The sequence below is a fragment of the Ranitomeya imitator genome, chromosome 1 (assembly GCF_032444005.1).
Source record: "Ranitomeya imitator isolate aRanImi1 chromosome 1, aRanImi1.pri, whole genome shotgun sequence".
Taxonomy (NCBI): Eukaryota; Metazoa; Chordata; class Amphibia; order Anura; family Dendrobatidae; genus Ranitomeya; species Ranitomeya imitator.
In genome coordinates, this window is record NC_091282.1 from 1,203,385,511 (window position 1) to 1,203,407,780 (window position 22,270).

The 22,270-nt window shown below is 47.3% G+C and overlaps 1 protein-coding gene across 1 annotated transcript in view; it reads right to left on the reverse strand.

Moving 5' to 3' along the window:
- MAEA (macrophage erythroblast attacher, E3 ubiquitin ligase) overlaps window positions 1-13,303 on the reverse strand; it is a 71,321-nt gene extending 58,018 nt beyond the window's left edge. The window contains exon 1 of the mRNA XM_069744903.1: window positions 12,878-13,303. Coding sequence (XP_069601004.1) covers window positions 12,878-12,946 — 69 coding nt within the window. The 5' untranslated portion in view covers window positions 12,947-13,303. The remainder of the gene's footprint in view (window positions 1-12,877) is intronic.
- Between the last annotated feature and the right edge of the window lie 8,967 nt (window positions 13,304-22,270).

Here is a 22,270-nt window from a genome sequence, read left to right on the forward strand (position 1 = left end):
TCCGGACATTAGCTCCGGAAGTTGGCACAAATTGCAGGAAGTAGTATTCTAGGCAATTATATATTAGATGTGCATACACAGGACAGCTTATTCTAAAACAAAAATACAGCAAGCATGGTGCCTCATAGGCTTCCGTCCAGCATGCATATATATATATATATATAGATAGATAGATAGATAGATAGATAGATAGATAGATAGATAGATAGATAGAGAGATAGAGAGAGAAAAACTGCACTTACTAGAGATATAAAAAGCCAACCGGCAGCGCGAGTGTGACCCCGACCTTACTGTTACTGTCAAAGGGGCACACTTTCTAGGGGACAAATGTGGGCACTGTTTTCTAGGGCACTTGCACCCAACATTACTATATTATAGAGGGGTGCTTTAGAATTTAGAGGTCACAGGGAACCACACAGCAGGGGCAGTAATAGGGTCACATACGGCAGCAGCGGCTCAGTATTGGGGTATCAGGGGCAGTAATAGGGTCACATACGGCAGCAGCGGCTCAGTATTGGGATATCAGGTGTAGTAATAGGGACACATACGGCAGCAGCGGCTCAGTACTGGGGTATCAGGGGCAGTAATAGGGTCACATACGGCAGCAGCGGCTCAGTATTGGGGTACCAGGTGTAGTAATAGGGACACATACAGCAGCAGCGGCTCAGTATTGGGGTATCAGGGGCAGTAATAGGGTCACATACGGCAGCAGCGGCTCAGTATTGGGATATCAGGTGTAGTAATAGGGACACATACGGCAGCAGCGGCTCAGTACTGGGGTATCAGGGGCAGTAATAGGGTCACATACGGCAGCAGCGGCTCAGTATTGGGGTACCAGGTGTAGTAATAGGGACACATACGGCAGCAGAGGCTCAGTATTGGGGTACCAGGTGTAGTAATAGGGACACATACGGCAGCAGCGGCTCAGTATTGGGGTATCAGGGGCAGTAATAGGGACACATACGGCAGCAGCGGCTCAGTAATAGGGTATCAGGGACAGTAATAGGGACACATACGGCAGCAGCGGCTCAGTAATAGGGTATCAGGTGCAGTAATAGGGACACATACGGCAGCAGCGGCTCAGTATTGGGGTATCAGGTGCAGTAATAGGGACACATACGGCAGCAGCGGCTCAGTATTGGGGTATCAGCAGGATGAGGAGTTTGTGCAGGATGGGAATACATGAGGACGGTGGTGGAAATGTGAGAAGTCAAATGTGTTTTTGTTGTATTCTCTGCAGACGAGTTGTAGCTGGAGGAATTTGTCATGTCGGTCTGGGCCATATGGAAAAGACGGGAAAAGTGAATTATTCCACCATAAAGAACATCAGCGGTAAGTCACCATCTGTAACTGTGCTGTGATCTCTTATATGTTCTGTAGGGCTGGTATCTACCACTGACCATATGTCGGTAATATCAATATTGGTCTTTATATAAAAGATTATTTTCAGCAACAGCGCGGTCGTCTGCTAAGGTTCTCCTCCACTATTTGGGTTAGTCACCCAGGTGTAATCAAGGTTACCTGGTTAGGAGCCCACTCAGAAGTTTTGCCCCCCCTTGAACCAAAACCCTAGCTACGCCTCTGCCTAGAACCCCTACCACAACATCTAAAGTCCCTTTGTGTGTCCCTTACCATGGACCGGATTACTCATGGGCCACAGTTTGCCCAGATCTGTCCTGAAAGCATCTGAAAAATACAAGCCAACATTCTCCGTAAATGTGAACAAATGTCCACACGTCTAATATCTAGGGGCACCTATATTTCTCCCTTTGTTTCCCTGGCTTTCTTCTAATATTTAGCTAATTAAACCAACAAACACGGCTGTAGCCTAAAGGTTTAATTAAAAAGAAAAAACTAATAGCAAAATCAAAACTGACAACACAACAGAAAAACGGCATACAATTACATGTCCTAATAGCAGAAGATATTTGGAATTACGGTAATGTAGTTAATCTCTGAAAAGCTCCATCATCATATGCAAGACTGGTTTTACCCTTACAGAAAACCTCGCAATCATAGAATTATTTCCTGCAGTTTCTCCAGAATCTAGCCTTGAACACCAATACACATTAAAAAAAAAAAAAAACAAGAGCAAAGGAGGCCCAGAGTGAGCCATAGACAAGGAGACGCTCGAGAGCAATGGAGGCCAGAGTGAGCCATCGACAAGAGGAAACGCTCGAGCGCAAAGGAGGCCCAGAGTGAGCCATCGACAAGAGAAGACGCTCGAGCGCAAAGGAGGCCCAGAGTAAGCCATCAACAAGAGATGCTCGAGAGCAAAGGAGGCCAGAGTGAGCCATCATCAAGAGGAGACGCTCGAGCGCAAAAAAGAGGCCCAGAGTGAGCCATCAACAAGAGGAGACGCTCGAGCGCAAAAGAGGCCCAGAGTGAGCCATCAACAAGAGGAGACGCTCGAGCGCAAAGGAGCCCTAGAGTGAGCCACCAACAAGAGGGGATGCTCAAGTGCAAAGAAGGCCCAGAGTGAGCCATCAACAAGAGGAGACGATCGAGCGCATAGGTAGCCCAGAGTGAGCCATCAAGAGGGGATGCTCGAGAGCAAAGGAGGCCCAGACTGAGCCATCAACAAGAGGGGATGCTCGAGTGCAAAGAAGGTCCAGAATGAGCCAGACAAGAGGAGATTCTCAAGTGTGAATATGTCCTAGAACAAGACATCAACATAAGGAGAGAAGTGCAAATGAGAAATCGACAAAAGGAGATGCTCAAGTGCAAACGGGTTCTTGACTGAGCCATCGATAATAGAAGATTCTCGAGTGTGAACAAGTCAAAGTGACTCATCAGCACAAGCCAAGACGAGTATAAAATGAGCCCTAGGGTGGACCATTGAAAAGACAAGACGCTCAAATGAAAACAAGCCCTAAAAAGAGCTATCAAGAAGAGGTGATGCTTGAGTACGAATGATCCCTAGAGTGAGCCATCAAAAAGAGGAGATGCTCCAGCGCAAACAAACCCTAGAATGAGCCATAGAAGAGGCTATATGAGTGCCAATGAGTCACTGACAAGAGGAGATGCTGGAGTGAATGAGCCCCAAAGTCAGCCATTGATAAGTGGAGACAATCAAGTGCAAATGAGTCATAGACTAATCCATCAATAAGAGATTAAGAGTTCAAATGAACCCTAGAGTGAGCCATCAGCAAAAAGATACGAGTGTGAAAGAGCCTTACAACGTGAATAAGCTGTAAAATCGGCCATCAATTTAGGATATGCATGAACTTTTACAATCCACTACAACATTGAGATATACCCAAGTGAGACCAAATCCTAGATGTGGGCATAAGCATAACATCATTGGTTCATATGAGCAAAATGGAATAGAGAGCATCCCTGTGTTACACATGTGCTCCTATTCCTGCCTGCTGTATTTAGGTTTCTGTTCCTGGATCCATCTCAGTTGAGAAATAGAAGAAAACATACGGATCTGTAGGCAGTCTGTCCCCTCTTCTTACGGGACCTCTTGACCAATCATTCCAACTCCCCGCATTTGAAAAAGTAAAAAAATTACTGTTATTATGAAGAGTTAAGCAAGTTGAAGATGAAATGATCTCTAAAAGGCCTAAAGTTAAAGATCAGACATTTCTTTTGTATTTTTGAAGAGATATAGATATAGACGTATCACCACCTTTTCAAAGTACCACAGCTTGTATATGCTTTTTGTAGCCAGCCAAGAGTCTTTCAATTCTTCCATTTCTGTGAGATTCCTGGGTCATCTTGCATCCTCTACTATTTTGAGTCTAGTCACAGATTTTCAATGATGTTCAGATCAGGGGACTGTGAGGGCCTTTATAAAACCTTCAGCTTGTGCCTTTTGAAGTCGTCTATTCTGGATTTTGACATGTGTTTAGGATCAGTATTAGAGATGGGCGAACCCGAACAGTAAAGTTCAGTGTCTGTACCAAACACCTACTGTTTGGGCACGCACACTGGCATGAACTTCACCAGGAAGTCCATGTTACTGTTCAGGTTCGGCCCCCCAAACACCGGGTGCTTGTAGCGCTGTCTTGTGCATGACAGCACGGCAAACACTGCTTCTGACAGGCGGTAAAATTATCTCACAATGAAGAGGCAAGTTCACCGGAAGAATTTCACTGCGGTGAGTTTGAACTGCGGTGAACTCGCCTCTGCACCGTGAGACTTTCTCACTGAGCAAGTGGGGATCTCAAAGAGGTCACCGCAGTTCATTGGGCTGGCTGGGAACACAGCCTCAGTGACAACCTCAATGACGTCACTGCAAGTCACTGTTGTTGCGCTCCCAGCAGCTCATTCCCGTCGCATCTTGGCACCGCACAGGTTGAAAATTATTTATCCCCCCCGACATGGATTAAGGAGAGGTAGAGAACGTCAGAAAGGTGTAGGGATATTGCATTTTTTTATTTTTGTTTTATTACAGGAGATGAGGGCATCAGTGGAATTAGACGTTAGGCGAATATAACTGTGTTATTTTTGAATAAAAATGGAAAAGTGTTTTGTTTTATTTCAAATAAGACACTTTATTCTGGCTGCGTGTTTATTTACCACACATCTATAGGCTTAGTAATGGATAGGTGTCTCATAGATGCTTCTCTATTACTAAGCCATAAGCTTTAGGTCACTGGACAATACAAAGGTGACGTCAACCCTACAAATATGAACCCCACTTGCCACCGCTACAGGGCAAGTGGGAAGAGCCGGGCAAAGCGCCAGAATTGGCGCCTCTAATAGATGTACCTTTTCTGGGGCAGCTGCGGGCTGCTATTTTTAGGCTGGGGGGCAATGTTTATGGGCCCTTACCAGCCTGAGAATACCAGCCCCCAGCTGTGAGCTTTAGCAATGCTGGTTGTCAAAAATGGGAGGGGACCCAATGCCTTTTTTAAAAATTAAAAAAAAATTGGAGTGGGCACCCCTCTATTCTTGATAACCAGCCTTAGGCTGGGGTCACACTGCGTTAGTGCAACCCGTTTAGCGCTAAGCGCTAGCGGGTTGCGCTAACGCAATGTCTTTTTCGGGGTCGCGTTAAACGTCCCCGCTCTTGCAGATCCCCGATCTGCGAGAGCGGGGAACGGACCTCGGGCGCGCCGCGGACGCTGCAAGCAGCGTCCGAGGCGCGCTACAAAAGAACGGCACATCGCTAGCGCGTGCCGAAAATGACACGCGCTAGCAATGCGCTTTAACATTGCGGGCAATGGGAGCGCTAACGGACGCGTTGCACGGCGTTAATTTCGCCGTGCAACGCTGTCCGCTAGCGCTCACATTAAAACGCAATGTGAACCAAGCCTTACTGAACCTGACAGCTGAGGGTTGCATCTCCCAGCTGTTAGTTTTGCCTGGCTGGTTATCAAAAGTAGAGAGGAACCCACAACATTTTCTTTTCTTAATTATTTATTTACAACGCAAGTGCCAGGCGATGAATACTCCCATCAGCCGCTCCTGCTCTTGGTGTTATTAGCAGCAGCTGATGGAAGCAGTAGTGGCATCAGCTGACAGCAGTGACCGGAGGTAAAGTTTATGCCTCCGATCACAGCTGCGCGCTCACGCTGTCTTTTAACAGCGTGGGAACCACGGCTGTCTAACCGGCGGTGATGATTTTACCGCTGATCAGAAGTGGTGTTTGCCGCGCTTTCCTGCGCATGACAGCACGGCAAACACTTGATGTTCAGGCTCCCCATTCAAGTGAATGGGGTCCGAGTACTGTTCTGGTACCCGAACTTTTTGTAACTGTTTGGCCGGACCCGAATATCCAGGTGTCCTCCCATCTCTAATCATTATGCATTTGTAGAAGCCATCCTCTTTTCAACTTAAAGGGAACCTGTCACCCCGTTTTTTGAGATTGAGCTATAAATACTGTTAAATAGGGCCTGCGCTGTGTGTTCCTATAGTGTATGTAGTGTACCCCGATTCCCCATGTATGCTGAGAAATAACTTACCAAAGTCGCCGTTTTCGCCTGTCAATCAGGCTGGTCAGGTCGGGAGGGCGTGGTGACATCGGTGGTTCTTCCTCAGCTTTACGTTGGTGGCGTAGTGGCGTAGTGGTGAACAAGCAGCGCGCGATCTGCGCTGTAATCCCTTGCATCGGTGGGGGCGGCCATCTTCCTGGGGCCGCGCGTGCGCAGATCGAGTGCTCTGCTGCACGGGGCTTCAGGAAAATGGCCGCGGGATGCCGCGCGTGCGCATTAGAGATCGCGGCGGCCATTTTCCCAAAGCCAAGATGCAAACTCGGCTTTGGGAAAATGGCCGCCGCGATCTCTAATGCGCACGCGCGGCATCCCGCGGCCATTTTCCTGAAGCCCCGTGCAGCAGAGCACTCGATCTGCGCACGCGCGGCCCCAGGAAGATGGCCGCCCCCACCGATGCAAGGGATTACAGCGCAGATCGCGCGCTGCTTGTTCACCACTACGCCACTAACGTAAAGCTGAGGAAGAACCACCGATGTCACCACGCCCTCCCGACCTGACCAGCCTGATTGACAGGCGAAAACGGCGACTTTGGTAAGTTATTTCTCAGCATACATGGGGAATCGGGGTACACTACATACACTATAGGAACACACAGTGCAGGCCCTATTTAACAGTATTTATAGCTCAATCTCAAAAAACGGGGTGACAGGTTCCCTTTAAGCTTTTTTGTACAGATGGTGTTATGTTTGCATCAAGAATTTGTTGAAATTTCATTCAATCCCTCTACCCATGAAATGTGCCCCGTGGCATTGGCTGCAACACAACCCCAAAGCAAGATTGATCTACTCCTATGCTTAATGGTTGGAGAGGTGTTCTTTTCCTGAAGTTCTGTGCCATTTTTTCTCCACACACAACTTCAATCATTGTGGCCAAAGAATTTTATTTTAACCTCATCAGTCCACAGGACTTGTTTCCTTGCATACTTCTGACGTTGAATTTTATGATAAGGAATGAGGACGCAGGAGAAGTTCTCTTCTGATGACTTCCATGAAGGGCAAATTTGTGCAGGTGTCTCTGAACAGTAGAACAATGTACCACAATGCAAGAGTCTGCTAAATCTTTCTGAAGATATTTTGCAATCAAGTGGGGATTATGATTTGCCTCTCTAGCAATCCTACGAAAAGCTCTCACTGAAATTTTGCTTGGTCTTCCAGACCTTATCTTGACTTCCACTGTTCCGGTAACTTCCATTTCTATATTACTTTGCAAACTGTGGAAAGGACAACTTGAAAACGATTTGCTATCTTCTTATAGCCTTCTCCTGGCTTATGGGCCTCCACCACTTTCATTTTCAGAGTGCTAGGCAGCTGCTTAGAAGAGCCCATGGCTGCTGTTTTTTGGCACAAGGTTAGAGAAGGCTAGGTTTTTATAAGGCTGGGGAATTTGCATCACCTGACCTTTCCTAATGATGATAGTTAACAAGCCATAACTAACAGGTTAATTAAGGTCTAAAACCGTGGCCAAACTTTTGCAATTTTTAAAAATGTAAATTATGAAAAAAAATCTCATTTTTTGGCCTAAAATACAAAGTAAATGTGTCATTTTTAAACTTTCCTTACTTGGATATTGGGACTATAAAACTCTGACACCACCTATCTAATAAAGGATTCACTCTCTGAGCTCAGTTTGTTTATTTAAAGGGAACCTGTCAACAGAATTGTGCATAGCAACCTACACAATGTCAGGTCGGCGCCGTTATACTGATTAAAATGATATCTTGGTTGATGAAATCAGTCTTGTGGTTGTTTCTTAATTTTTATTTCCAGTTTTGTGTTAATGATATGCTCGTGTTCTAAGGCGGGGTTGGTGTATGTGGTCCTCTGATTAGATATTTATAATGCAGACTACTGTCAGGTCACTGATCTGCCCCCTAGTTTACATAATGAATGCCATCACATACTGAATAAAAAACAAAAAACACTTCTGCAGGCAGGTGCCAGCCATGGAACCTGCGCTGCAGCATACACGCATGGTTACTGTGCCCTTAATCCCTTTATTCAGATTTACTTGAGCAAGAAAAACAACAACAAAAAAAGTCATCTTGAAAATGGCGCCCAGGGAAGTCAGCGGAGGGGGGAGGCAGTGCTGCAGAGTGGAGTCTCATTACAAACACTTCTAGAATCTCTCCCCTTACAAAGTTCTGTCTGCTTTGCCAATCTTAAACATGTATCCACATACAAGGGGAAACAAATAACATGCCCCCGCTATAGCTTAGCACAGACTGTGTGTGAGACATAAAGACAGTCTGCTCTCCTCAATGCAGAGTTATTACATGTGCTGGAGAACAGCAGACTCGAGTGTGAGTAACAGTTTTCATCTCCCGCAGTCAGTGTAGGGAGGGAGGGAGTACAGCAGAGTAGGCAGCACACCTAATTTGGCAATGTTACTGTTAACTGGTCCTGCCAATAAAGTTCACTTGAAAGGTGATACTAGAAGTATTAGTAATGAGACTCAACTTACACCACTGCCCTCCCCCCACACTGACTGCTGGAGATAAAAACTGACAGTCAATCACACAAAGGTCTGCTGTGCTGCAGTGAGGAAAGTAGACTAAAGTATTGTTGGAGGCGTGCTTTTCTTTTCGTAGTTTGTCACTGCCTACTAATGATTGGTCAGCATCTGAAAGAGGAAGGGTTACACGCCCCCCAGTGAAATCTCTCTGGTAACGCCCACTGGAACTTTAGCATTAACTAGTTAGGCGCCAAATACTGCTAATATCTTGGAGAGGCAAAATTAAAAAATAAATAACGGTTTATTCTACTCTGCAGTGCCAATCACATTGTGTGCCTGGATGCACATGAAAGATTTGGTAACCAAGGCCCTTTTTGAGGTGATTCAGGATAGCATAGAAAAAAAGAATGACACTGCCATAATAGTAACAGAATACTAATATTTTACAGTTTTAAGGAGATAGTTTAATTGCCGTTCAAGTCAATGACATCCATTTAGTGCACAGACAGGACAGTTTTTGCCATGTGGGAGGGGCTACTCAACTTTGACAAGTTGCATAGGGCTGGCGGTGCAACTTTACTTTATCTGCATTCTAGGGAAGGAAGATGAAGTGCATAGGTGTCCATAATGAAGGTGGGAGAGCGAAAATCTTTCTGATATAGATAGATAACACGAAAACTGAAACCGGCCGCAATGACACTTTTCTGGCCTCCGTCTGGTGAATAGGGGTCCACAGGCATCCTAAATTCAATGCCTCCTGGACCAATGAGGTGGAGGGGGCACTGCTATAACAACAGGACAAGAGTCAAATGTGTGTGGGCGCCCTTGACAGTTGATTGCCAGAGGAGTTGAGGATTCGGCATGTCCAATTTAAGGAAAAGCCACAGCCAGAAATGTCTAACAGTGGTTCTCATGGAGAACAAGGGAGCACTCGGGCAAAATAGCCGCCACCTGAACAGTTGGTCAAACTATTGTTTGACCTACAGCTATCTTCAGTGCATGGGGGCATGAAGGTTTTCAAGGAAGGGTGGGGGGATTACTGGCTCGAAGACCTTTTTATAAATGTGTCCAGTTGCCTATATTTGATGGGCAGTACGTTGGCTCAGTGGATAGCATTATTACTGGGTCCTGGGCTAAAATTCGACCAAGGACAACATCTTCAAGGAGTTTGTATGTTCTCCCCATGTTTGCGTGGGTTTCCTTTGGTTCCCTCCCTCACTCCATGCCGTACTGGTATGGAATCTAGATTGTGAGCCCCAATGGGGACATTGCGGATAATGTCTGTACAGCGCTGTGGTATATGTTGGTGCTATAAAAGCAAAGTAATACACTTTCACATGGATGGTGCGGCACGGAATCCAAAAATCAGGCAGCAAAACCATGAAAAAAAAAAAAAAATACAGCGACGGGTATAATTTCTACAGTTGTTGTGAAAATCAACCAGTCATTGGTGATGATATTGGGCCTTGTAGTTCTCCACCTACTACACTGCTACAAGTTGCACCAGAATCAGTCGGATATAAAAACTTCTTCACGAAGTAGATGTTTTCCAGCAGCTGCACATTCCTGTGCATGAGTCAAACCTCTGCTCAGCAGAAAGGATGTGAAGTCACGAGGAGACCTGAAAAGAACAGGCTCCTCCAGAACCGTCTACACTATGCAAGAGCGCCGCTTCCTCACTATCATTACACAGGAAGCCATTAATGATACCCGCCGCTGCCACATCATAATAACACAGCGGCAACACATCTGTCCGGCCCAACAATATACACCGCAGACAACCGTGGATGTAGATAGTTGAACTATTTCTCATATTTTACACAATTACTTGACGAGTTCTTCTCTTTAACTTTTCTCTGATGTGAACCGCTTCTCAACATATGGTGGAGGAATGCGGGCAATAGGGGATTGCAGCTGAGGACTGCGAGAGGAGAGGAGTTGTTGCCATGTCTCAACAGTCAATGATGGCAATACTCCATAGATGCCACAAACATCTGCCAGTAAGACTTCATTCAGACGTGGAAAACCCAAACTCGTATGTCTACGTCGCTGGCAAGTTCAAGTCACTGATGGAAATTGGGTCCTATTTTTTCACAAAAATTCTTACCAAATTATAGCAAGGAGAAACCTAACAAAGCTACTCAACTGTAGGGATCTAGGTATCAGGTAGACCCTATCCATTGAGGATCTCCATCTATCAAACGGATGAAGACCTCCCAAGACTGTAAAGGATCTGTGACATACATGAGAATGGCAATCAGAGAACTCCCGCTCTTCTCGACACTTCCCCATGATTCAAGGATCAGCCAAAAATCCAAAATGTATGGGCCCTCACAGAAAACCAGTTATCTGCCAAATATCCATAATATCATACTGGGAACGTAAGAGAATAGATCTCTCAGACCACCAATACTCAAGACGACCGGTGTACCTCCAACCAACCAAGAACCACCAAGAATCTGCCCAAACTCCAGGACTGCTAGTCAACCAGTAGCCACGTTTCTTCCAGAGTTCCATCAAATCTCCAGAACAAGAAAAAGATCCCCCAGACATTAACCATCCGCAAACCCTTCTAGCAGAGATCATCTAAACCTCTGGGCCACCAGAGATATCCTATACTGGACTTAGTTAAAAAATAAATCTAGCATAAAAATGTATGATGGATCTCAAAGAACACCCGCTCTTCTGGGGACCTCCTAGGACCAACAGGGATCTTACAGACCTTCAAGAATCTAGAGAACGACCAAGATTATGGAGAACCAGCCAAACCACCAGCATCTGAGATTTATCTGTAACATTTCTTAAAACTCCGGGAATCGTAGAAGAACATGGATCTCCCAGACTACAAGTGAACCCCCAAACCACCAGGGCTCACCATGAATCTGTCCAAACCCCAGGACTGCTAGTCAATCACTAGCCACCATGTTTCTTCCAGGGTTCCATCAAACTTCCAGAAGAAGAAAGTGATTCCCCAGACATTTCATCAGCGACCTACAGAACCTTCAGCACTGGACCACTACAGTGCAAATGTTTTTGTTTTTAAGACTTTTACACCAACTTTTTGGGAAGTGCACAGGGCTTAGCCAAGAGGGGTGCGGCAGAGGACAACCAACAAATTCATCACAATTCATGTCACGAATTTGGCGTATATGACGACAGAATAATCCACGCGGCACACATCACCATAGAAATACACTCCAGTCCCCGTATGGAGCACATTTCTTGAGGTGCACAATGAGAGATGCACCAAATTCTTAAAGTGTTAGTTTCAAATTTGGAAGTTAATGGGGCAGGGGGATAACATTTCCAATCGCTGACGGCTGGGACCACCAAGATCCTGAGAATTGGGGTCCTGAAATACTATGTGAGTGGAGGCCGATCGTGTGCACTGCTCCTCCGTTCATTCTTATGGGAGTGCAGAAAGTTTCGCTTGGCAATCTCTGGTGGTCTCATTAAAGGGGTTGTCCTGTTCTTTAGTACTGATGGTGTATTTTTAAGATAGGTCATCAATATCAGATCGGTGGGGTTGTGACACACGGCACCGCACCGATCAGCTGTTCCCTTTGCCAGCAATGGCGAAACAGCACAGCTCCATCAGGTGCACAGTTGACGTAGCGGGGTACTGCAGTCACCCCTATAGAATGGAATAGGGGTAGATGTGCAGCACCCGGCCGTGAAGTTGATGGAGCTGTGCTGTTCCGCCCTGCAACTTATCACATCCAGCCACCGCCGGCACTGGGAACAGCTGGACGTCGGGGGTGCCAGGTGTTACACCTCCAGACAATCCCTTTAAGACTGACTAGAGCAGAAGTGCTCTCCTGCACTCACATGGGCTCTCCAGAGCATCGGATTAATGGGCGACCCAGCAGTCAGAAAGTGAACCCCTATCCCACCGCATTAGTTTAAGAATACCCCTTTAAGAGGCGACGAATTGCGGCGCAGCCTGGACGAATCCCGATCTAGTTGAGATCTTTTTTTTCTTTCTTCAGATCTCCTCTCGCTGTCAGCCAGCGACACAAAATCTCTCCTTAGTAGTTTGCTACAATGTATCGCAGGAGATACAATTGCAACAAACCTTCAGCTGTGTGACAACAACAACAAAAAATGCTTCCATTCGCTGACAGCAAGCACTTGACACTTCTCATTACTTTATAACATTACGGGGGAGGGGAAAGCAAAAAAAATAAACCGTGAAACGCGCATCGGGGCGGCGTGGTCAATCTGATCCGATCAGCACGTGCTTAGGAACAATTTTCGGCATTTTTGAACTGACGGCGTCGACGCTTTGTGGTAAAAACGGACGGGCTGGGAAGCCGATGCAGTACGCCGTACAAAGTGACGCGTTTTAGGAAGATGGAGCCGACAGTACACAGTGAAAGCGTCAACGCACGCCCCCAACGCCCCAATGTATGCCTGACCCCCGGTATGGGGCATCTAGGAGACGAGAACACAGCCATGCACCCTCACACAACATGACACACCTTCAAAGTGGGATACTCCTGAACCTTCAGAGCCATTGAGAGCTGAGCAGCTGATTCCTGGACCGCCATCTTGGACTGAAGGTGGGGGGAGGGGTTGACAGCACTACATGCCCACACTCCTGGGCATCATGGGTAATAATTACCGGACAGAAACAGACCCGAACGATAAATCGGTACAATCACTAAAGAAAAAAAAAATCGCTCAGGGCGGGCGCAGTGAAACGTACGATACAACTTGACAGCTCAGCGGCAAAACAATTAATGCCCCAGCGCATGCCCGTACAGCGCGTCCCCCTTGTAGCCACGCCCACTTTTTTTTTTCCTTTCCCCAGCTCTAGCCAATGAGTGATTGCGAGCGCGACCAATCAGAGGCATTAGCCTTCTGACACTTCGGGTCAACTCAGTGACGTAACAATGAAAGTGGGCGTGGTATTAGGGAGCAGCTGACAGTGGAGGAATTTCTCGCAACCAATAGCTTAAAAAAAAAAAAAAAGCAATGGCCCGCCCCTCTTCATTTGTAGGGCGGGATCGGATGTGATAGTGACAGGGAAACGGACGAATGGGACTGCGTTCTGTTTTGCGTGGCAGCCAATCACAACGTACGCTGTTTATTATGTGTGCCTACTCAATTTTACTGAAAGAAATGATAAGCGGGCGGGCAGGTAAAAAAAAAAAAAAAGTGACAGTTTTCCAGTGTTTTGGCTACTTATTTTATGACAGCTTTTTCTATTATTATTATTATTATTATTATGGACAGGAATAAAAATAAATGACTTTGGCTTATAAAAAAAATTATAAAATAACAATTAATGTTAATTCACACATTTTCTATTTTTGTCCAGATAAAATTGTGTTTCCTGTATTCTCTAGTCAGGGAAAAGCTGGGTGACAGAAAATACAGCCCTGTCGGGAGCCGTCATCCTGCTTTCCCGAGCTTCTAGGGCATAGGGGCGCCATATTGCTGGTTGCCATGGTTTCCTAGCGCTGTAACTATAACGCTGAGGAATTATCTCCTTATTTTTGTGTTTTTCTGGCCCTTTCGTACTTGGCGTCACAAGCTGGGATCTAGGGCAGAGCTGCATTTACCATTTTGAAAGGCTTCAGAGCTGAAATCTCCCAACATTCCTTGCTGGCTTGGATGCATGGCATTCTGGGTAGTCCCTGAGCCACTGTGGCCTACAATCTGTCCCCTATAATAGCGCTTGGGTGGGATAGGACGAGGCGGAGAAACCCCTGGCCCCCAGAATCCCTCAGAAACCGAATATTTCCCCGTCTATGCGGCGACGGCACTGACACGTAACAATCCGCACGTCTGCTGTGGAACAGTCTGTGTCTGGGGGTTTTATTTAATTCCTTCCTGATGGGGCAATTTTTAGTTTTTGCGCTTTTATTATCTCCTCCCCTTCTTCCGAGAGCCTTTTTTTTTACCCATCAACATTGGTCTTGTATTTTTTTTTTACGGAACGGTTGTAGCTTTCAATGACACATTTCATTACACATGTAATGTACTAGAAAAAGAGGTGAAACGGTGAAAATAAGACACAATTCCATTATTGTTTTTTGGGTATAGTTTTTCAACGGCGTTCACTGTGCAGTAAAAATGAACCGGTAATACAATTCTCCAGGTCAGCACGATTACAGCGATCACATACGTGTGACCCCCTCCCCATATTTTAATTATGTCCCCATCCTGTACTAATGTCCCCCATCCTAGCCCCTTCCAGTAATAATGTCCCCCATACTGGTGTAATGTCCCCATCCTTGCCCCTTCCAGTAATAATGTCCCCCATACTGGTGTAATGTCCCCATCCTTGCCCCTTCCAGTAATAATGTCCCCCATACTGGTGTAATGTCCCCATCCTTGCCCCTTCCAATAATAATGTTCCCCATCCTGGGCCCCTTCCTGGTGTAATGCTCTCCATCCTGTACCCCATCTGGTAATAAGGTCCCCAATACTGTGCCCGTTCCAGTAATAATGTCTTCCATCCTGGTGTAATGTCCCGATCCTGGGCCCCTTTCAGTAATATTATCCCCCATCCTGGGCCCCTTCCAAGTATAATATCCCCCATTCTGGTGTAATGTCCCAGTCCTGGTCTCCTCCAGTAATAATGTCCCCCTTACTCATGTAATGTCCCAATCCTTGCCCCTTCCAATAATAATGTCCCCCTCCTGGGCCCCTTCGTGGTTTAATATACTGTTGTACTCTAACACATTTTAAAAAAAAAAAAAAGATTCTTCTCACTTTCCCCCATTTCCATAGCGTGCGGCATCCTCCTCTATACCTGGCACAGAAACCAGCAGTTGAATTCAGCATGCCAGCTATGAGGGACAAATGACATCACTGCTATGAGCACTGCCTGTGACTGGCACACCGACGTCAGCTGCTGCCATCCTCTGATTGGCCGGCGGCATGTATTACGCTGCAGGGTCTCAGCAGGTTTCTGCACTGCAATATTTCAGGTGAGTGTGCATCATCTGTGGCAGTTCAACTCAGTCAGCAGAATACGGAAGTAGAAAACAGGAACACTGTCTCTTTAAATCTTCAGTTCCATTATTATATGGCGGCATAAACCAACAAGAAGGGGAAAGTAAACACAGCTCTTCAGGCAAAAACAGGAAAGCAAAAAAAAGAAATGCTGTACACAGTTCATACATTCCCTTTAAAAAAAAAAGTCATAATAGGAGACAAAGGCTGCGGTCGACAGGGAATCAGGATTAGGTGAGTATAAGCACTTTTCTGGCTAGTGTTCCAGAGTCCGGTTTGTTTGAGCCTGTTCCAGTATCCGAATCCTGTCCTGCCAGTGAGTCAGCGTCCAGTCTATCCGGTGACCCAGAACCCGTGTTGTCTGAACAGTGTCCGAATCCTGTCCTACCAGTGACTCCAAACCTATGTCTGTGTCTGCAATCCTGACCTCTGGGGTCAGCAATTGCAGTACTGCCTAGGAGTGGTACCTGGCGGCTACCTGCAGCTCAAGCCTAACTCCATCATCAGGAGCTCTAGCGAAAACCAAGTAGCTGCTCAGCCATGCCCCTCCTAGGTAAGCCCGGCATGTGGCACAGTGGGACCACCAGCCACATTTGTAACACCATCATACTGTGTGGGTGGGATTATACAGGCATCCTACGTGGTTTGGTGCTGTGGGTCCATCATAGTGTGTGTGTGGAGTGGGGGGGGGTGACACCTCAGGTTCCTGGTTGTAACAGTAGCATTGCTTTCCTTAGGCTAGGGTCACATTGCGTTAGTGCAATCCGTTTAGCGCTAGCGGATTGCGCTAACGCAATGTTTTCTATGGGGCAGCGGTCGGGGTCGCGGTAACGTCCCCGCTCTCGCAGATCCCCGATCTGCGAGAGCGGGGAACGGACCGCGGGCGCGCCTCGGACGCTGCAAGCAGCGTCCGCGGCGCGCCAGGAATCACTGGCGCGGCGCTAGCGCGTGCCGAACATGGCACGCGCTAGTGAAGCGCGTTCCCATTGCCTTCAATGGGCGCGTTAACGGCCGCGTTGCACGGCGTTAATTTCGCCGTGCAACGCTGTAAGTTTAACGCGGTCCCATAACGCAATGGGAACCCAGCCTTACGGGGAGAGTGATGTCATGCTTGGGAGCGAGGGAGGATCTTCTTTATCAGGTGAACACAAGCATACAACATGTTCACACTCCAGGCCAGAAGAAGAGGGAGCTGTGATCCAGCTTGTGGATGGCTCCCCTATATATACATTCTGGTCTGTAGGGAAAGTTAGTTGGTGAGAGGCGACAGTTAGTGCCAGACAGCTGACTGAAGCAGTCTGAGGCAGAAAAGAAGGAAGCTGAGGGGCCGTGCAGCAACGAGAAGTGCTGCAGCTCAAAGAGAAAGACGAACGGATTGTAGTGAGCTTGTAGAAGAACTGAAGCGCAGGAGAGTGAGAACTGTGGAGAATAGCTGCGAATGAGCTACCTCCCTGCAGAGGGCAGCCACCAGTAGCCGGAAGACCGAGGTTGTGAGGGACTCCAAGACTCAGAGCAGAAACCGGCAGGACAGCTGGACTACACCAATACTGTCCGCCCTAACACCTGGACACACACCTAACACCATAAAGTCCGGGTCATGATAGAGATCCTGTAAAAAGGCTTGAGCTACCTGTCATATGGGTTAGTGTCCCACCTTTAAGAAGGACAGCGAGAACAGTGAGGACCTTGACAGAAGCCACAGGCAGCAAGGGACTACACCACGGCGCTAGTAGGAAGGCTTCTAACTCCACCTGGTAAAGGGGACTCTGAACTTGCTTCCAAGCTGGCTGGACCCTGCCTTTACCTGTGATCTGGTACCCTGGACTGTGGCTGCCTGAAGTCTTCAGTAAACCAGGTAAAAAGACTGCAAACCTGTGTCCTCCGTTTCTTACTGCACCACTCACCATCTTCATCTACATACCGGGTTTCCTCAGGATCCAGCTTCACCTGTAGGAAGTTATACCATCTTAGCTGCCATAACATCACCCCAGCGGACCCCTTTATGCAGCATCGGTCATCCCTGACCAAATACCACAGGTGGCATCACAAACAAACGTTATTCACAAAACCCCTTTAAAGACTTTCCCTTTAACATGGGCACCCAGGGCCACAGACCGGGTCACCGCCGCCGTGTCACATCCGTTTAAGTACCGGACCTGGTACGGAGTACCCCACGACCCTTTCGGGCGTTCCAGGGGGACTGTGGAAGAATCATTCTGTGTGGAGGGAACTGTGGGGACATTATACTGTATATAGGGGAGGTATAGAAAACGGCACACCAGGGTTATTGAGTACCTCCTGAGAAACCAGAGGGGAGGCCGCAACACACTACCAACAAAAAGAAAGGAAAATGTGAGGAGAGATATGAAAACCCAAGGTGAGAAACTAAGACTCATTCAAATGAGAAGGAGGCGAGAAGGTTAAGGAGTACCAAAAATAAAAGGAACAAAAATGAAATCCCTAGAACCTAACAGTGGTAAAAGGAAAAGGTGATGGGAGCGAAAGCAAACCAAACTACAACAGGAACTGTTTACCAGCAAAGGTAAACCCCTTAGATAAAGAGCTGGAACTCCTAAATACACATCCACTAGAAAGTATAGCCAGCAAGGAAGTGCAGAGAAGGGATACTAGATAAAGTCCCGACCAGAATGTGATGGGGAAACCAAAAATGGAAAATGGAAAACATATGGAAAGGAGCACACCAAGAAGGGAGTCACGCACGCGCCCAGACTGAATGGCGCGGGCATACGGGGGTGGTTTGTGGCCCCACTGTGCCACAAACCAGACTACCCTGGAAGGGGCGTGACTATGACAGCTGCCTGGGTTTTCACTGGAGCCTCTGATGGTGAGGTCAGGCTTGTGCAGCAGGCAGCTGCCAGGTGCTACTCCAGGGTGGTGTCTGGCTGTGGCTGCTGATCCCACTAAAGAACGGAGCGGGCACGGCTGGCACTCTGGCTGACAGGCGGGCACGGCTGGGACACAGGCAGGCAGACGGGTACAACAGAGACACTGGCGAGCAGGCGGACACGGCTGGCTCTCTGGTAGGCAGGCGGGTACGGCTGGAACATAGGAAGAACCGGTAGGGACCGGTCTGCAGGCAGGTATGAGAAACATGTAGGAGCCTGTACAGACAGGAGGACTAAGTAACATGTAGAAGGTGGAACTAAGAGAGGAGAAGGAGAAGGCAGAGCCAAGGGCGGAGCCGCAAGAGGCGGAGCCAAGAGCGGAGACGCTGGAGGCGGAGCCAAGAGCGGAGACGCTGGAGGCGGAGCCAAGAGCGGAGATGCTGGAGGCGGAGCCAAGAGCGGAGATGCTGGAGGCGGAGCCAAGAGCGGAGACGCTGGAGGCGGAGCCAAGAGCGGATACGCTGGAGGCGGGGCCAAGAGCGGAGATGCTGGAGGTAACGCCAAGAGCGGATACGCTGGAGGTAACGCCAAGAGCGGAGATGCTGGAGGCGGAGCCAAGAGCAGAGACGGAGCCAAGTGCAGAAACACAGGAGGGGGAGCCAGATAGAACCGCAAAGAGCGGAGCCAGATAGAACCGCAAAGAGCGGAGCCACAGAGCAAAGCCAGAGAGTACAAAGCAAGGACTGAGTGCAGAGCTGCAAGAGTGCGGAGTGTAAGCAGACTGAGAACACAAGGAAAGAAAGCAGGGAAGGAAGCCACAGACGAGGAGACCGAGAAAAGACAAAGTACAGACAAGGCAATAGAACAAGACACAGGGACAAAGACACAGGGACCAGGATATTCTGCCTCCTGGAGGGCGGACTACAAGAACAAGGCAAAAGCACAAAGAAAAGCCTCCAGAGAGGGAGTAACTCAGAGCAAGGCCAGGCAAACTCAGCAGCTAAACACTAACTGAGCTAACACATTGCACAGGCCCAGACCACTGGGTGGAGCTGCACTAAATACAGGAGGCCTCTTGGTAATTGGTCAGGAACTGATTGGACAGGTGCACCTGATTCCTATAAGAACCAGAGAGTTCAGGCGCCGGCCCCCTATACACATAGCCATGAGGCATGCAGAGAGCAGAGACACAGAACATGGAGCTGGCATTAAACAGAAAGCACATCATGGCCTGGAGCAGTGGGTAAGATTGTGTGAGAGATGTGAGGCCATGCTGTGATGCCAGCAGAGTTGTTACAAAGGGAGAATAGGGACAAAGGATCAATCAGCATTTGGACAGGGAAGAAAAAGAGCAATAACAGGCAGAAGAACTGACCACAAAGCAACAGGTCATCGGATCGAATCCCCAAACCGAGCCATTACAGTGGGAACATCCTACTTTGAATGCGGGGGTAGTGGAGCCACCATCCTGGATATACAGTGAAAAGTGAAAGGTTAACAATGTTTTGAACTTTTGAGTTTCGGGCTCCATGTCTCACCATCCACTACTTCTTTGAGCTTGAGACTGCCATCATTTTATAAGCAAGCATCTTGGCTATCTCATACACAAATTTGACTTTCCGCTATGTAGCATATGATTACTTATGCAGATTCATTGCTACCAGTTTGCTCTTCACTGTAAGTAGCTGTAGGACCATCATACTGTATATAGGAAGCTGTGAGACCATCATACTGTTTATAAAGAGATGTGGGACCATCATACTGTGTATAGGAAGGTATGGGGACATCGTACTTTATGTAGGGAGCTTTATGGGCATAATACTGTGTGAGGCACTTTATGGGCATCATACTGTGCAGGGGTTATAGGAGCTTCATACTATATATAGGGAGCTGTAGGGTATCATACTGTGTGGGGGTTTGTGGGGACAACATAATACTGTGGGGGGATAACTCAGGACATAATAATGCATGACGGGCTGTGGAGGGATTATATTGTGAAGGGGCCATTAGGGGCTACATGAGCATTATTACTTTTTAAGTGGGGGCACTATTGGGGCATTATTACTTCTTAAGTGGCTTTTGGGACATTATAATTTTTGTCTTTGACATAGTTACTTTAGGGGGACACTCAGTGTTAAGGATAACAACAGGTAGATCCCACTGCTAACACCAGTTTGTCAAGGAATAACACTTCGCTGCCTGCAATCTTCAGGACAATTACGCAATTGACTGACGAGTAATGGACGAGGCCACAGCTGTTTTTAACACTAGGCCAGTTATTGAGGAATTGTCAGTGAGTGTCTAGTATATACCCATTTGATTCCAAAGCATGGAATATATATACTGCGGTACGGTCACGGCCAAACTCCACAATATTAAAAGGAACTAGCTGTCACCAATCATTATACAGGCTGATCGGGCACCTGTTCCACGTAGCGTATGGCTTCAGGGGTGCAATTTATAGAGCAATAGGCACAAAGCTATTCAATTTTATTTGTTTAATCTGAAAAGTATGCATTGTTTATAAAAATATACAAAGATGTTACAAAAGGGGCAAAACAATACAGTATATACAATTGCATATAATAAAAAGGATAAACAGAAAAAATGAACTAAATTAAATAGTGATGAGCGAGTGTACTCATTGCTCAGGTTTTCCCGAGCACGCTCGGGTGGTCTCCGAGTATTTGTGACTGATCGGAGATTTAGTTTTCCTTGCTGCAGCTGCATGATTTGTGACTGTTAGACAGTTTGATTACATGTGGGGATTCCCAAGCAACCAGGCAACCCCCGCATGTACTCAGGCTGTCCAGCAGCCGCAAATCATGCAGCTGTGTCAACAAAAACTAAATCTCCGAGCAGTCACAAATACTCGGAGATCACCCGAGCGTGCTCGGGAAAACCTGAGCAACGAGTATACTCGCTCATCACTAGTCACCACTAGGGTTGAGCGAAACGGGTCGAACATTTTCAAAAGTCGCCGACTTTTGGCTAAGTCGGGGTTTCATGAAACCCGATCCGACCCCTGTGCGGGGTCGGCCATGCGGTACGCGACTTTCGCGCCAAAGTCGCGTTTCAATGACGCGAAAAGCGCCATTTCTCAGCCAATGAAGGTAAACGCAGAGTGTGGGCAGCGTGATGACATAGGTCCTGGTCCCCACCATCTTAGAGAAGGGCATTGCAGTGATTGGCTTGCTGTCTGCGACGTCACAGGGGCTATAAAGAGGCGTTCCCGCCGACCGCCATCTTACTGCTGCTGATCTGAGCTTAGGGAGAGGTTGCTGCCGCTTTGTCAGAAGCAGGGATAGCGTTAGGCAGGGTCCATTAACCACAAAACCGCTTGTGCTGCAGCGATTTGCACTGTCCAACACCACCCTCGGTGTGCAGGGACAGTGGAAGTTTTTTTTTTTTTTTTTTTCCCCTCAGCGCTGTAGCTCATTGGGCTGCCCTAGAAGGCTCCCTGATAGCTGCATTGCTGTGTGTACGCCGCTGTGCAAACCAACTGCTTTTTTCAAAGCACAAATCCTCTTGTTCCTTCCTTTCTGCACAGCTATCTTTTTTGTTTGTCCACACTTTTTATTTCATTTGTGCATCAGTCCACTCCTTATTGCTGCCTGCCATACCTGGCTGAGATTACTGCAGGCAGGGAGATAGTAGCTGCCTGCCATACCTGGCTGAGATTACTGCAGGGAGATAGTAATTGTAGGACATTCCCTGTTTTTTTTTTTTTTTTTTTTTTGGTGGGAGATTAAGATTGGCAATTTGGCATTTCTGCTAGAGTGCCATCCCTGTGTGTGCCATCTCTCTCACATAGTGGGCCATAGAAAGCCTTTTCATTTTTCTGTATTTTTTTTTGTGGGGTGTATAAATTCTCCCTGATAAAAATACAGTGGGAGATTAATATTGGCCTTTGGGCTTGTGTGCCAGTCCTGAGTGTGCCATCTCTCTCACAAATAGTGGGCCATAGAAAGCCTATTTATTTTTTTTTTTGGTTTTATAAATTCTCCCTGAAAAAAAGGGAGATTAATATTGGCCTCTGGGCTTGTGTGCCAGTCCTGAGCG